The sequence below is a fragment of the Cupressus sempervirens genome, chromosome 5 (genome assembly GCF_028749045.1).
Source record: "Cupressus sempervirens isolate cs-2001-9-10 chromosome 5, ASM2874904v1, whole genome shotgun sequence".
Lineage (NCBI taxonomy): Eukaryota > Viridiplantae > Streptophyta > Pinopsida > Cupressales > Cupressaceae > Cupressus > Cupressus sempervirens.
This window is the reverse complement of record NC_143122.1, coordinates 459458242-459476184: the sequence shown is the minus strand read 5'-3', so window position 1 is coordinate 459476184 and position 17943 is coordinate 459458242. Positions and strand designations below refer to the sequence as shown.

At 33.0% G+C, this 17943-nt stretch overlaps 1 protein-coding gene across 3 annotated transcripts in view; it reads right to left on the bottom strand.

Annotated features, from left to right (window-relative positions):
• Positions 1-9794: 9794 nt before the first annotated feature.
• The window catches only part of LOC149556763 (alpha-taxilin-like protein), a 229416-nt gene continuing 221267 nt past the window's right edge, over positions 9795-17943 (bottom strand). The window contains exons 10-13 of one of the 3 annotated variants that reach the window (XR_016364782.1): positions 11020-11076; positions 10616-10721; positions 10335-10487; positions 9795-10202 (exon numbers count right to left, since the gene is read on the bottom strand). Coding sequence is in view for 2 of the 3 variants with exons in the window: in XM_089831280.1 (XP_089687406.1) it covers positions 10194-10202; positions 10323-10487; positions 10616-10711; positions 11020-11076 (327 nt within the window). In the remaining variant the exon portion in view is untranslated. Of the gene's footprint in view, positions 10203-10322; positions 10488-10615; positions 10722-11019; positions 11077-17943 lie in introns of all 3 variants that reach the window. The other 2 variants (XM_089831280.1, XM_089831281.1) reach the window with 2 other exon arrangements.

Genomic DNA, 17943 nt, shown 5'->3' with positions numbered 1-17943 from the left:
CCATCAGAGTATTCAAAGGGTTGAGAAAGGCTTTCAAAGGACGAAGTTTGTGAGAATAGTAAGTGCTAAGATTATAGAGATGGTGGGGGAAAGAACCAAGAAAGAACCAGTTGGAAAGGCAAAAAAATGGAAGCAAAGAAATAAAGTTTGGGAGAAGTTAGAAAAGAGAGGAATTGCAAATACATAGCCAAGCTCCATGGATACAACCCTGTGATTACTGATCTTATGGTAAATTTGTGGAAGGGTGGAAGGGTGGAAGGGTCAAAGTCGATGGGGTCTCATATCAGGTGCCTATGGATATCATTGCTCATATAACTAAAATTTTGGATGAGGGATTGAAGTTTTACAGAGATAAGAAGTTGTCTATGAATGTTGTGAAAGATTTTGCAAAAAATACAAAAGGAATTGGTCAAAAGTGAAACATATTACGAGATGGACTCAATAAAGAAACTATGGAGGTATGTTTTGAGGGCTAGTATTGAGTATATATCTTTGGATACAAGATTGATAGGGTTAGAACACATCATTTTGTTCTGCTCAATCATTTTTGTAATAGGACTAAGGTCTCTTTCCCTTTTTATTTATATACTTCTATGCATAAGAATATTTATGTGCACAAGAAAAAGCCTACTTTTAGTTTGGCCCTGCATGAGGGTTTACTACTTTTGATTTATGAGCATTTTAAGGCTCAACCTAGAAGCAAAACCCTTACCTAGGCAGTTGTTGCATCCAAGGAGACAGGGAGTTCAAACTTCTCATCTAACATAGATGATGTTCAGAGTATAAGTTCGAAGGAGGAAGATGTTTACCCTTCGTCTAGAAAGAAGGCTAAGGTTTTTGAGAAGAAATTGCCTTCAACTAAAGTCTCGTGCTAGAAAACCCCCAAGTGGATTGGGTTTAAAATTGCTGGTCAAGGAGATGAAGAGTATAATGAGGAAGGGGATGATATGGATACTAATGAAGAGAATAAGGAGAAGGAGGATGTTAAGAGGGAGGAGTCGGTAGCTAAAAAATAGAGGTCTAAAGAGGAGGGCATGCCCCTAGAGGGGAAAATGGATCTTGGGCCAGAGATCACAGCCATTCCTCTTTCCCCAATTCCCCCTCCTCAAGAACATGATAAGGAGAAGACAAAGGACGAGAGTAGAGAGTTGGTTATAAAAGATAAGCGCATGGCCTAGAAAAAATTTAATGTTAGAACCTCAAAAATGAGAATTGTGAGAGAAGCCATGAACCCCCAAATCCTTGAAGGTAAAGAGGGAAAGCACCAGATGGAGGAACTCATTGATCCGGTGTTGGTGGTTACTACTAATAATGCAAGGGAAATTGGCATGAATTTGATTAATAATGCTAGAAATAGTATAATTGACAATTTCAGGTCAATTAAATGGCTCTACCATGAACTGAAGAAGGTCAAAGAAAGAATGGGTCAGTTGGAAAACCAATGGAAGAAGTTAGAACATGAAAATTTGACAAATCAAGGGGATGGCCTCAGGTTGGTTGAAAAAAGAATTCAGAATCTGGAAAATTACAATCATAATTTGGCAAACTAGATGATTTCAATTCTAACTTCTCTTAATGAAAACATCTCTTCTCTTGTCGGAAAGCTTAAAGCCAGGGGTTTCCTGAAGGATAATGAGGAAAAGGATAGAGCTGGAGATAGGATGGATGAGGACATGACTACGGACATTACCTTCAGAAACTTGGATCGGACGAGTCAAAAGAAGTAGGAGCATATGGCTGAGGAGATCCAGAAAGCCTATGAAGTGGTTGAAATGATGCAGGATTATGAAAGAAATCGGAGGAGTAATAGAGGTTTTTCATTGCCTATCTTTTGGACTATTTGGTTTCTATAGTTTTTGGTTTTTTACTTTTTGCCTGTCTGTTGTCCTAGCCTTTTGGTTGATCGTAGTACTATGTCTAGGCTTTTGTTTCTTATTATCAGCCTTTTGATATGTATTAACTTTTGAGTTTTAGGATCCCTATAAAACCTATTTTTCTTATCAAAAACAATTGTGTCCTACAACTCTTAGATGATCTCCATAACTCCTTGGCAATATCTATGTCTTACATCTTTGGCTTAGAATTCAAGTTGAACACGCTATTCTTATGACTTGAAGTTTCATCACTGCATTAGAAATAATATTCCTCCAACTTTAACACTCCTCACACAACATTGTATATGATAGCATTCTTATATTGTTTTCTTGATGTTGGTCACTCAATCCCATTCTCAACCTCACCACAACTATTTTATATCTCTCTTATGCAAGGGATGCAACCCACCTTTATAATGAATGAGGTTATTCTTCTAACAAAATGCATTTTTGACTTTTTTTAAAATTACAAAAATACAACGAATTTTTACAAAAACTTCAATCTGAATTTGTGTTGATTTCAATAATAGTATAGTAGGAAACAACACAAAATCTGCAAAAATATCACAACATTTCAAAAATCTAAAGAAAATATATATTTAAAAATTTTGATTTTCAGGTGTGTTTTATTAGGAGCCCATGCCCTTTATAATTGTGTGTGGTGTCACTTCAAAGGATGACGATTAGCAATTTATATTATTTGAAATTGATTCATTGTTAGAGTTGATATTACATTATTATTATTATATATTGTTTGATAATATTTATAATGATTGATTATATCATTAATATTAATATTGACCGATTATGATTTGGATCATATTAATATTATTGATATTGACAAATTATTACAATATTACAAAAATGAACAAATGTAGATATGTATGACATGAGTTCTCTTTGTTTGTTGATTAGAGAATGTTGGAGTGCGATGCTTATGTCATCATGGTTCTTAAACTTGTTAGATATGTAATATTATTTTGACCCTTGCAAACATAATCTTGATTGGTATATATTAATTGTAATCAATTTCAAAAGATTAAGAGGTTCACTCCAACAAATCGTTGATACCAACGTAATGTATCAACAACAAATGGGTTTTTAATATAATTGATAACAAAGGTCTACACCTTTAGCTACCATAAGCATGATAACAAATCGTAATGTCCCCACTAATCGAGTTAGTTAGGGACAAGTAATAACTACAAAATAAATGTTAGAATCACAATAATAATAAAACTAATTATGTTATTCTACCCTCTAAGTTAAACCCAATCTTAAGGATGTCTCCAGATCAGGCTTCATAACTCATAGCTACGTTGTCATCATCCCGGGAGCATACCCCTTAAGATTCTTCTCGGACGGACATCCTCTATCCAAGCCTAATGACATATGCATACATTTGAAAACATCAAAATATTCTAGCAACACAGAGAATTATTGGCCATGGTAGTCGATTCAAGGTGTTAATACCTTACTACCCTCATGCTTCGAGTCTTACACTTCTCCTAATAGATTAATGTATTAGTACTTGATTTCAATGCTTATTTTTCCATGCATAGGATTAATTACTAATATGTCTATGTACATAGAATTATTTATAATTGAATTTATTTATAACATATAATAACTATCACCTTTGGGGATTTTTAATATAAATTTTAATTCAAATATATGTATGCCAGTCAACATTGTCTGTACCTCCTGCTGACTGTGACTGATGGTACGTTAGTATAGTGTAACTGGCATGTTGTCCTTGTTGATTTGTTGATTGTCGAGTGTAAGTTGATGTGGTATTGCAAAGGTGATGGATCTACTTGTTTGGTTTGCGTCCTTTCTCCAACAATGCTTTTTCTTTTCCTTTATGTTGTGCATTTCTCTATAATTGGTGATAATGTCTTCTATGTTACTCGCCATTATATATCTACGTTTGTCTTCTTACAGTCATGTCTATTTGTTTAAATGAATAATTTTCTTGCCGATTAGTGTCAGTTTATTAATTACTTAGTTACTAATTTAGTTTAATTATTTAAATATTCAATAATATGTTGATTATTAATTATATTATTTGATCAACATACTTTGATGATATCTTATTAATAATTTATATTAGTTGATAGTGTTAGTTAATTGATCAATATTTATATATATTGATCAATATTATATGAGTTGATATACTTAATGGTTTATAATGATTGTATTATCAATATTTGATGATATTGATCTATTGTGTGATATGTTTTCAATTTTGTAATAAGTTCTATTTATTTGTTCCTTTCTATCACTTATTAGATTATATCTAGGGGAGGGGATATTACAGTCCTACCCTCTTGAAATTGCTTGTCCTCAAGCAATTATAATTTTTTATTTCACTAGTTAGATGATAATCGATCCATGACTCTTGTAATATTTTTGAATTTGACTTAAAATGATATAATCAATAGTTTAAAAAGGGACTTAAGTGCACTTATATTGAGCGATATGAAAAATTTGATGCTTGTGAAATTAATTCTCATTTAGGTGATTCAGTTGACTCAGATGGTTCCACACATAATTTGATTGGTATCTTCATAATTGAAAGATATAGTATGATTGATCTTTATAGTTTCAATTTATTTTCCTTGAGGATTCATTAATGAAATAGATTGAATAGGTTAGTATATTGAGCTCAAGTTGTTTTGTGTCTCATACATTACCTCCTTTAGAGGATAAAAATCTCATGTCGCAAGGTGCTAGATACCTATCTACGAGTAGGTTCCCTCAAAGCATTGAGACCACATGTTGATACCTATCTTGAATTCTTTCCTCAGGGATTTTGGCATCATGTTCTTACCTATCTTGGGCTCTTTCCTCAAGGTATTCAAAACCATGTCCTCACCCATCCTGGATTCTTTCCTTAGGGATTTTGACATCATGTTCTTACCTATCTTGGACTCTTTTCTCAAGGTATTCGAAACTATGTCCTCACCCATCTTGGACTCTTTCCTCAAGGCATTGGAACTTGTGTCCTTACTTATCTTGGAATCTACCTATCTCAAGTGGATTTGCTCTGCTTCTCCTGTCTTGACAATAAATCACTTGTATGTACTTAGATTCATCATTTGTTTAATCATATTCCCAGGCTTCTTTAACAACTATATTCATTAGTTTATTCTTTTTATAATTTTCTTCACCCTACAGGATGGCAAGATCCTGCTCTGATACCACTATAATGTCCCCACTAATCGGGTTAGTTAGGGACAAGTAATACCTGCAAAATAAATGTTAGAATCACAATAATAAAAAAACTATGTTATTCTACCCTCTAAGTTAAACCCAATCTTAAGGACTTCTCCAGATTGGGCTTCATAACTCATAGCTACTTCGTTGTCATCCCGGGAGCGCACCCCTTAAGATTCTTCTTGGACAAGCACCCTCTATCCAAGGCCAACAACATATGCATATGTTTGACAACATCAGAATAATTTGGCAACATGGAGAATTTTGTGCCATGGTGGTCAGTTCAAAGTGTTAATACCTTGCTACCCTCATGCTTCGAGTCTTACAATTCTCCTAATAGATTAATGTATTATTACTTGATTTCAATGATTATTTTTCCATGCATAGGATTAATTACTAATATGTCTATATGCATAGAATTATTTGTAATTGAATTTATTTATAACATATAATAACTATAACCTTTGGGGATGTTTAGTATAAATTTTAATTCAAATATATGTATGGCAATCAACATTGTTTGTACCTCCTACTGATTGTGACTGATGGTGCAGTTAGTATAGTGTAACTGGCATGTTGTCCTTGCCGATTTGCTGATTGTCAGGTGTACATTGATGCGGTATTGTGGAAGTGATGATTCTCCTTGTTTGGCCTGCATCCTTTCTCCAACAACGCTTTTTCTTTTCCTTGCCGTTGTGCATTTTTCTATATTTGGTGATAATGTCTTCTATGTTACTCGCCATTATATATGTCCATTTTTCTTCTTAGGGTTATGTCTATTTGTTTAAATGAATAATTTTCTTGTCGATTAGTGTAACTTTATGAATTACTTAAATAGTTACTAATTTAGTTTAATTATTCAATAATATGTTGATTATTAATTATATTATTTAATCAACATAGTTTGATGATATCTTATTAATAATTTATATTAGTTGATAGTGTTAGTTACTTGATCAATATTTATATATAATATTGATCAATATTTATATATAATATTGATCAATATTTATATATAATATTGATCAATATTATATGAGTTGATATACTTAATGGTTTATAATGATTGTATTATCAATATTTGATGATATTGATCTATTGTGTGATATGTTTTCAACTTTCTAATAAGTTGTACTTATTTCTTCCTTTCTATCACTTATTAGATTATATCTAGAGGAGGGGATATTACACAAATTGACCTATAATTTACTAGAAAAGGTGGAGAAGCCACCTACCATAGTAGATCCTCATTTAGTGGAGTCAGAGTGGCACTCCACATGTTTTTCTAAATTTGGACTCTTAGCAATTACATTTTTAGGAGAAAATATATAAAACCAATAATAATAATTCTATTCGATGAGGTTTTATATGAATGTTTTTATAGTCAAACTGGACTTCAATAAATAAATTGATTGTTCTTATACAATTGAGACTCGTGTCATAATATAACAACTTGGTGTATTTTATTGTATTTTTTAATGGTATTTATTTGTGAAAACTACGTTAGCTTTAAGAATGGACACTAGAGGTTTAGGAATTGATTTCTATTTAAACTTGTGATGTTAGTCACAATCATTATACCAAACCTTATTTTGACCATCATATTTTTATGCAACTTCACATCTTTTGTTCTTTGGTTTTATGTTGAGAATCTTTATAGCCATTTTGAAGTCTCAATTGGATCTTGTATAATTTGTGGTATCTATGAGTGTTCCCATGTAATTTAATATTTATTATTCTTTATTACTTTTGACCATATAAGGAGATAACTAATATTGTGTTTGGGACTTATTTACTTGGTCACCTACTATGATTGTTTTACTTTCTAGATGATTATCTTCCTGGATTATGTTACTCTTGTTTGGAGATGGATGTTATTGATGCTTTGATTACCATTGGTCTTGTGATATATGACGTGATATAAGACATTGTGATATGGATGATCTATGGTATTTTCTATATTCAAATGGATAGTTTGATCCTTGTACACAGTGTCAAGTTATCTATTATGCTCCAATGTTTCGCTTTGGTGGTTATCATGATATATGATTTACGAGAAGTTTTTATGATTTTAGTTTTATCTTCTTTTCATTTATTTTAATTGCAGCATTAGAGCAGGTTATCTACCTATATAGAGGGAAAATGGCTTGCAATGGGAGTTATAGTGTATCTCATTGTAAGTAACTTAATAACTAAATTTCACAGAGAATTAAAAATGAATTAATAAAATGTGCAATTTCTCATGCATACCTTGAGAGCTAGTACATGCTAGCATGGAGCTTGAGATGATGGTCGATTGAGATCTTGTATAATTAGTATCATTGTCTGTACAAGAGGATTACTAGCGTTGTATTGAGTTGCTAGGGGCAAGATGTAGTGAAGTTCTCAAGGTAACCTTGTTAACTCATGCAATGACTTCCCTATATGTATCTCAGGTTTCCTACCTAGTGTAGGTTATTAGTATGTTATCTTTTTATTATGAGCATTACACTTTGAGATAGAGAGCTTTTTAGGATCCCATCCTTAGTTTATGAGTGTTTTTTGTGACTTGATTATCCGAATGGGTTATGTTTTCTATATCCTCAACACAAAGGGTGTTGGCCTTCTTTGGGTTCCACAAGGTCAAGTGGTAGTGTTACTTTTACTATTGAGATTTCTCTGACGTAAATAAAAACTACATAGAAATAAGAAACCACAAAAAAGTTGATAATAAAAGAAAAGAATGCAAACCAATCTAAAATATGTCTAAAGATCTATGTCACTATGGGACTAAAAATAGCCCATTAACAAGAATAAATCCAACAAAGGCACAAGACTTACGAAAAAGGGAAACAAAAAATTACAAGAAAACAAATTTTCGATGCTAGATGATCCTTGTAGTTGCATTATTTTGTTCACCACTGATTTTCTTTCTCATTTTATTCATGTATCTTGTTTCAACATATTGGTTATGACACCTTTACAAGATGCTATAGAGACACACACAAACACCTATAGACACGTGCGCGCGCCTGCACGCATGCACACACGCGTGCGCGCATGCACACAATACTTTAATTTGTATCTCGTACCTTGTTATATGTGTTATGGATCTACTATCTTCACATATTTGATATTGTATCAGTTGAACTTGAAATTCTCATATGTGATTATGTTCTTGATCATTCATCTACATTACAAGTTGTGTTATGATTGTACTAAGTGGATTGTTCTTATATGTAATTCTATGTTATGGAACCCTTCAGATTTGTAATCTATGTTTTGAGTTACATTAGTGTGCACTTGTTATCTTATGTTACATTACTTCTGCATTGTTGTTACAAGACTATTTGTAAACTCTCAAGAAAAAATATTTTATAAACTTAGTATGTTCTCTTAGGTTCCCTAGTTACCTAGAGAGGCTAGAAAGATCACCGTGTGTAGGAGAAATGACTATGAAAATGAAGTGTGTCTAGTGGATAACTGATGTTACATTGAGTTGTCTCGAAGACTCAGTGCCTCTTGTGTAAGTAAAGCTTAAGGCACCACTAATAAAAATATCTAGAGGGAAAATATTGAGTCTCATTAAACAAAGAGTAGAAATCTCCCTCTAATCTCGTAGTGAAAAATGAAGTGCGACTCTATCTTAGCCATCCCCAAATCAGAGAGTTGGAAAAAATCTTGTCATCCCTAGCCAACTGATAGTCAATTTACTGTGCAACTAATGTTATCCCACTTTAAAGAAACAAGTCTAGGTATATGAAAACAACATAAACTTTTCAAATTGGTAAAATCAAAAGTTTAAAAGTCATAGATTTAGTCTATCCTAAAACATTGCTAGTACAACAAATGCTAAATCAAGTGTCGAACATAATTCAACAATCACAAGACATGTGTTTTCCAACATTACATCTAATTCTTCAAGAGGAGCAATACTATTGACTACAAGGAGAAATTCTCCATTACAATGTGCAAGAGAAATCTATACTACGAGATAAACTCATTTGTATACGAACAATTCCCAACATGAATCAAGTGTCCACACATATCTAATTTTAAAATGAAAGTAATCTCATACTCAATTAATCAACGTCACTATAATCAACATAAAATCATTGTAGCAGCTATTCACTTTCATTTCTTATTAATTTTTTATGAGCTATGTTTACCCATTTGTCACTTTATCACATGAGAATATATTATATTTCTCATCACAAGTAATAAAGAGTGTAAGTGCTCAATAAATAGAGAACAAAATTTAAAACCATCAAATCACACAGAAAATATAAGGTTGCCCTTTGTTGATGCATTCCCAACTGTATTACCCTATAATTATTCTTGCAGAAATAATATTCCTATGTCATTAATTGGTATGGGAACTCGAATTCAAGATACTGTACAAGGAATTAAGGCTTCTTATTAGACTCGAGGAATCACAAAATAAGAGTTATTCAACCAAGGGAAAGGTGGGGCATAGAGCATAGATGTGTTGCAAACTTCGTATGTCATTCATCAGGGGATGTGTATTCATACATGGAATTGTTTCAAATTGTGGTAAGTTGATACCATGTAAATATAATTGACAAACTTGATAACTTTGTTAATATGTGCTTCATTTAGCCTCCAAATATATTTGTGCATTATATATTTCAAATATCTTTGTGGTTAGATCTCAAGAGCTAACCAAAAAAAGTGTAGCATTATATATTTCAAACAAAAATAGAAACTAAATCTCAAATATTTTCATTCACAAATATTGAATACATTCGAAACATTGATTTAAAGAAGATAACAATTATGCTCCTTGCCCATCATAAAAGTCCCCAATGGAAGATGGAAGTCATTTCACCTAGAATAATAGCCTAGTATTTAAATATTTTATCTTCTGCTCACAAGGAAAATATGAACATATGTTGTGATGCCAAAACCGCCAGACCCATTCGGTACATAATATCCCTATAATAGGTCCGTCATACTAGATTTCGTTATACATTGCTTATGATTGAGCAACTTTTACACAATTCTGAATTCCTCATTGAGGAAACTTAATAAGAGGATGATTCTGGAAACTGTACTGCAAAATATTGCAGAAAATTAAAAAATGTGAACCTATATGCTGTTTTAAGGATCCTGTAATATCAATAAGAATAATGTATAAGGTAACTAAAGCAGACAGCTTTAGATATAAAAATCTAGTGATACAAGAATTAGAAAAAAGATCAATAGATATTGGGCTACAAAACGAGTTACCTCCCCAGTTACCTGATCTCTTGCAAATGAAGCCTCACTGCTTGTATCATTTATACCATTCACAACACCTTGCTGCTTTCGCTCTGCCTGAAGTGAGCGACAGAGGGACTCAAGCTTTTCTTTTTGATTCTTTGTTTTCTCAAGTTGTTTCTTCAACTTTTCTCTCTTTTACAAAATAGAAAAGAGTGGGCACTCGGTAAAACATCTCAATGAATGCAAATAACTTCTTAAAATAATATTTGAATATATGCATAAAAAGGTTAAATTAGGATTTAAATACAGAATCTACTCACCTCATCTATGAGCTCTATAAGGGAAACATCTGATTTTTCACATTTACTCTTCAGGAAGTTATTTTCTTTGTTAAGGTCCTTGATTTGTTTTGCCGTCTGTATGTATCTTATGATGATTAACATCAGTATTGAGAAATGAAAAGATTTCATTAAATGAACCAAAAAAAGAAGATCCCAACTGCTTGAAGAGAGAGCACCACAATTGCCTAACTTTTTTTTCTATAGCCAAAATTTCAGTTTTTTGGAAAATGGGAATAACTACCTAATAAAGCTGGTCGGAATCACTACCTCTCTTCATTTTTAAAAAAAAAATGAAATTGTCTCTTCTTTGACTGATTAAATATAAATGATAAAACATTTTCAACAAATCAATAAATTCAAAAAGTTAACGCAATAGGGTATACCTTTTGCATCTCCTTTTTGAATGAGTCAAAAACTTCATTGCTCTTTGTCAGTGTATCCTGCAAAAACAGAAAGAATTCAATTCAGAAACTTGCAATTACTAGACTCCTCACACATGAATTTGTCTAGAATTTAAATTGAGGTCAAGAAAATATGCTTCCCTGTTTCATAAAAGTGTGTACAAGTTCATCAATGGTCTGGTGCTCAGAAATTATTCAACTACAATTATTTATGACAAAGTAATACAACAAGTGACAGGACATACTAGAGAGAAATCCAAATTTATGCATTCAATATATACACATTCCAAGTTCTGACAAACTGTTTGAAGTCTAAGCACAATGAAAAACAGCATGTTGCAAAATTTTGTAAGGGTGTCTAAAACATGGCTCTCTTTCCACTAAATCACAAGAGTGAAAGACCAAAAATGTAGACAATGTTTCTCGCAGCATCCTAATTTAATGTATAGTAGACCATGCAAATATATAAGTTCAGCAGCTATATTGCAAAATCAGACCTCCACACAGGCACTTACTGCACAAATGGCTAGGATATTAGTAGATGAATCTTAAGGATCATTGGATGGGTTGGTGTCCTCAAATCAACCAAAGCACTCAGTTTTCCCCTCGAGTATTGAACTGCAATAGAATATCATCCTTGATAAATAGTACTCTAGCATTAGAATTTATTGAGACATTATGAAAGAGATGAATTAGACAGTAAAGCCCAATAAAGAGATTCTACTGCAGAGCAAAGTAACATTTCTTTGGGACAAGCATCACAAGCCAAAAAAAATGCAGGTAATTTGGTTCATAATGGCTAGGACTTTTCAAGGTACGTCAATTTTGCTGCTTTTAATGATAATACCTATTATTTGACTTATATGGACAGGGCTCACTTCCTAGCCGTGTACCACACAATATTTGAAGCATTATATTCCTCAACTCCATGGTGAGCTTCCTACAAATTTGTAGATAAATAGTTTTTTATGTTATTCTTTTAAATTTGGTAGTTATCTCAATCCAATTTTCTCTGTCTATATTTTAAGTGTTTGTCAAAGTTTACTTGTGTGTCAAAAAAAATTACTTGGCAAGTTTTATTTCTAAATGAAACTAGCATGGGTTTTGCATTTTCCCAGAGATTATTGCAGTTACCAAGAGATGGGGTTACTTGAGGATGTCAGAGACTGGTACCAATACTTGTACAGCTAATTTTCAATAATTGGAAACAGAAGTACTTCAAGGCACCATTTTTCAAAATAATTTAATAATTCTCAGAAAATATTACTATAGAATTTTGAAAACAAGAGGAGTAAATCAGTCAGTAAAGGCTAGGATCCCAATTCGGGTCCGGTTCCAAGTTCAGGTATGAAGGACTGACAAAGGGTTTGGGTTCGTTACAACAAAAACATGTGTATCTATCTATCTATCTATATATATATATGCAACCTACAAGCCTGAGTGAAGATTAGAATGTCACATAGTATCATAAACACAATTAAACAAAACACTCGTAAATTTGTAATCATAGCTTCATGAATTATGATCATTACATCATATACTTCAAGTTTGGAATCAAAGATTCAAAACGTTAAAACTAAATCATAACATCAGTTCAAGTATCATTTTTTGAAGTTCAACTAATGGATTAAAAATTTATTGATGTTCTCTATCATCATCATCTTCTTAGCATTAGTTGACTCCCACATATAGCTAAGGCCAAGGGGATCAAGTGCACCAATAATAGTATTAGAGTTAAAATCTTCAAATTCATGAAGTGCAAGCCGAGAAGTGGAAGCATCCAAGGTTGCAATCTTGGCATTTATATCCCACCTCTTCATCCCCTCTTCATGGTAATGCACAAATGCCAACTTCTCCGCTCTTTTTTGTTACAAGATATTATTTTTCAGTAAGTGGATGAAATGTTTGGAATCTTTGGCCATGGAGGTTCCACCAATTATGAGCATGCTTCCTAAAACGATGACAAAGAGCATCATTACTTAGACCTCTTGCATTCACAAACTCTATAAACTCATCTGTAATCAAATCTCCCATATCATCATCAAGAAAGAGTCTTTCAAATGTTTCCTTGTATGCATCAAACACTTCTAACCTTTAGGGTCTGTTTGGTTCATGGAAGATGATAGGAATTGGGTTTTTCAAAATTTGGATTTGAAAATTTTTGCATTTGTTTCAAAATTGGCAAAATGAGATTAGAATACCAAACTTCTAATTTTGTCTCAAAACCACGTTTTCAGACTCCTACTAGCAAGTAGGAATTGAAAATTAAAACCAAGTTATGCTTTTTGAAGATTGTAAAAACAATAGATTGGACTACTGTTTGGAGTCTACCTACAACTCCAAGCTTACGTATAAAAAATGTGTCTTCCCACTCATCTTCCAAGTGAAACAAACAATTCAAGTAAAATCCCAAAAATAGGAATGACAATTTGCAAAACCTTGATTTAGCTAAATCAAGAATTGTAGAAATCTCGATTTATACAATTCCACAAACCAAATGGACCCTTATAGTATTTGGACGTCAATACATAGGAAAGCAAATACGGAGTGGTCATTTCGTTCCACTATTATACAACAATGCTTGCAATTCTTTGAAGAATGGTGATCTTGTTCCTTTTCATTTACAATTTGCTTGATCTTCTAAAGCATCGAGTCAATAGAATCTTGTATCTCTTCAAGGCAAGGCCGATCCAAGTCAGTATACCCAAGCATGCCCATTACGAGCTCAGTGAAACTAATGAGATATTCCACATGTTGTAATGATCCCATCTTTTGGCCTTCACGTTCTCCAAAGTCTAAGTGGAGGATAAGAAGAAATTAAATTAATTTCTTATAAAGTCATTTCATTAAAATTAAAAGGTGACTTTGTATTTAATTAATTTAATCATTAATTACAAGGAAGTAGCTTGTAGGGTATGTATTAATTATTGGAAGGACGGAAGCCTCTCGTGATTTAATTAATTATTGTCAAAGAGGAATTTCTAGGGTATGCATTAATTATTGGAAGGAGGAAGCTTCTAGCTCTTGCAATTAATTAATGTTTTAGTTCCTTCCAGAAGGTTGAAGAAAAGGATAAATAGGACTGAAAGTCTCATTGTTGAGCATCGGATTATTGTATTAGATGATTATAACTTGCATTTGATAAGTGCTTGGATGTGTGAATCACACTCCTTTTTTGGCAATAGAGGACGTTCATTCTCTGTTGTAACATTCTAGACGTCATTCCCTTAGGGTTTGGCCTTGGAATACATCTCTTTGTACTTGATTGCAGCATTTTTAGAATTAATATAATTTCAGCAGTTGGTTCAGCTTTTGGGCATTCCTGGGTGTCCATTACACATGTTCCTACCACAAATCATCCAATATCCTTTCCTTTATTCTAGTTGCCCTCTATGATTGCTTTGCCTCCTTATGGCCCATTTTTGTTGATTACCATACTGCAAAGTGCCTCTTTCACTTACACAAGTCATCTCAAGACAATTAAATTTGATGCAAAATGAATCTTAGCAACCTATAACATAAATTAGAGCCCAAACATACAACTATGAGATACATACTTTTAAAAAGAAGACACATTACACCATCAAAATATGAATATAAAAACCGTAAGATACTATCTTTAAAAAAAAAATTTAATTACTAACTTGAGTTCAAGTTCACTTACCTTCACTAGCTCCAAATGTAAGAAATTTCTGAATATTGCTTGAGTTGTGTGGTGGTTTGTGATGAACATTTGGATGTCCTCAGCCTCTACATACACCTCTTTCATCCACCCAATTTTGTTCCCCAACTTTTGGGGACATAAGATTTAAGTAAATGGACTGGACAAGGTATCCAAAAGATATGCTTATATTGGTCTTCAGCCAACAAACCAGCAGCTCTACCATTCTTTACGTTCTCCTTTATGACTTGGACAACATTTCTAGCACCCACTTGTTCAATGGCAAAGATGAAATATTAGCAATAAATGGCCCATCTTTTAATTGAAAAGGCCGTTTTTGGGAGCCAGAGGAAATTGATAAATTATATTATGTGCCTAAGTATAAAGCACAAAGGCTTTAAGTGAACGTTGTGATGTTGAAGCTAAGTTGCACAATTGAGATTATTAATATGGCTCTCATTATGAAAATTGATCATCCAATTGTCTATTTGTTTTTGTTGCTTGGTAATCTGGCTTGTGAATTCAATTCCCTTGCTGAGGTATAAGGGTTTGAAGGCTGAGGTATTACTCCATTACTGAAGCATAGTAGTGTTTGGAATTTGTAAGTTCTAAGAATTTCATTTTGGCTTCTCCTATTGTTCTTATTGTACCTAAGGAATCAATTACTTGGCAGCAAATCTGGAGTTTGTTTATTCTCTATTGCTGAGGGTTTGATTGGCTCTTGGGTAGGCTGAGTTTGCAATTGATATACCACTGTCACTGTTTGGGGGAATTGCCTTGCATAAGTCAGGCTGCTGTCCCTGTTTAAGACAGCGATTCTGTTCCTATTAAGCTGCAATCACCCTGAGAAGGCCTGTAATATAATCTTTTAGATTTTTGGGCTTGCATTCAAGTTTGAAGGTGCTAGAATGAATCGGGGAAGACTGCAGCAGCTGCACATGGAGTGGAGAGATTCAGCTGGTGTAATGACCCTTTCCAATAGGCCACTAAACAAAACCCTAAATTTAATATACTGCTAAAGTATATTGCTGGAATAAGTAAATAATAGTCCCAATGTATTCATTCAATGAAAACCAAATGTTTTTACAAATGATATCACAATTTTCAGCACCAAAACATTATGACATGGCACATTACAGACAAACCCTAACTGGTTGTATACAATTGAGAACTTGTTACAACTACAAACAGAAATGAAGAACCTGGATTGATCAAATACTGGAGACAGACTGCTGAAGATGATATGGTGAAAGTGCAACTCCACTTGAAACTCCAAACCAGCAATTAAGCACAAGTGAAAGGACTGAAATATCCTTCCCACAGCTGCAATAATTCAGGTGATCTTTCACACCCTCAAAATTGCATACCAATTGGGAGTTTTCGTTCTCAATGGCCAATTGTGACTACTTGCAGAAACCCTAGGCTCTACAATGCACATCAGCAAATATCAATAATAAATCTCGATGATAGGCAATGAGCCCTCAATGCCTATTTATTATTTTTTCCTCAATAGGTCGGCCTCTTTTTTTAATTATTTCTCTGCTCCTTCCAGCAACCTCTAGAACATTATTTTATTTAATGACTTTATAAGATATATCACTTAATTAAATATATAGTTACCTTGTAATATATTTTTTTATCGATAATTTTATAAATAAGTAACTCCTCCAAAACAGGGACATTACAGCTGGGCAGAATTTTGCATTTCTTGTGTAACAATCTCAACACTATAAACAAGTGCCATGTTTGCTGATGTAGCATATCATTCCTGGGCTCTGCGTTGTGGTGAAACTGAAGTCATTGTGCAAATCATTTCCAGGTTCAATGTTCTCTCTTGTAATGAATGAAATGCAACTTGTAATTGCTTTTGAGCAAAGAGTGAATGGTAGAAAAATTGTTTTTGTTGTTCATAGCTAAACTGGTATCATTCCTTAGCTGTCTGAATTTTGCAAAGGCATTGGAATTAATTGTAAATGATTGCTATCTAGAAATTATTCCATTGGTGATTAGATTAGACGAGAGCAATTTTCTTATATATTCAATAGCACTAGCTGGTAAGGGAATATGCTTGCCAAGTGTCTGACTAAATGTCAAGGCATTGAATTGTGAAAGAAATTGATGTTTGATCAAGCTATTACCAGCTGTGGGTTATTACATCTTTAAAAATATGCGCGTAAAGGGCTACATAGAGTTAAGAGTAAAATACATGCCAAAAGGTCATCATTTTGACTTTGGAAGACAAATTGAAAGACATAACTACAAATTAGCATCAAAATATTCAAAAGCAATATCATTAGAAACTTCAATCGTGGTTATATCAAAAGAAAAGTGGTGGCAAAATATAGAACCCTAGAAGAGGTCAAAACAAGTAATGATCATCAAGCATCCCCAGGAGAAGTCAATGCTTCATAAGAATCCTCTATTAAAAATGAAGTGAATAATTGGATTCATGAAGATCATAAAGTTTTTCTTATTCCATTTTCAAGGTCATGTGTTGAGGACAACCTATCCAATAAATTCAAAAGGCAAAATAACATTCGTGATTGCTTACATCCTAATAAGTATATGGCATCATTTACCAAGTCTAGCACTGAAGAAGATATTAAAGAAGCTAAATTAGATCAAAGATTTACTGCACCCATGGGGAAAGACATAAACTCTTTGAATCAATCAATAACCATGAACAAAAGGAATACCCCCCTAGCGGAAATGAATCAAAGAATGAAGAAGGTTTTCCAATGGCAAGTCATCAAGCACAATATCCGAATATGATTACAAAGCAATTCAAGGAAATTGAAGTACTTAAAGTGGAAAAAAAATTAGCCTTTAAAGAGATCGAAGAAAATGACTCTTCATATATCATAAATAGATTAAGCACAAGGAGAAACAAGGATTATGACGATGACCTCACATCATCACAAGGATCACGTACAAGAGGTGGCATAATTGAGATTGAAGCAAGAAATCATAATTCTAATTATGAGAATACCAATCACAACTCTCTTTCAGCTATAGTTGTGAATAAAATGAATAGCATAAAAGTTACTTCATGAATCCCACTTCATCATCATAAAGTTGATAAACTAGGGAAGGTCACAACAAAGATATGGAAAGATTATAATGATTACCCAAAAAATTCAGATAAAGGAAGGTGGGGAAAAGATAATTTTAAAAGTAAAGCTAATCTCCAACTTATTCCTAATACATTATTTTAAGTGGATAAAATGTATGACAACCCACTCTAA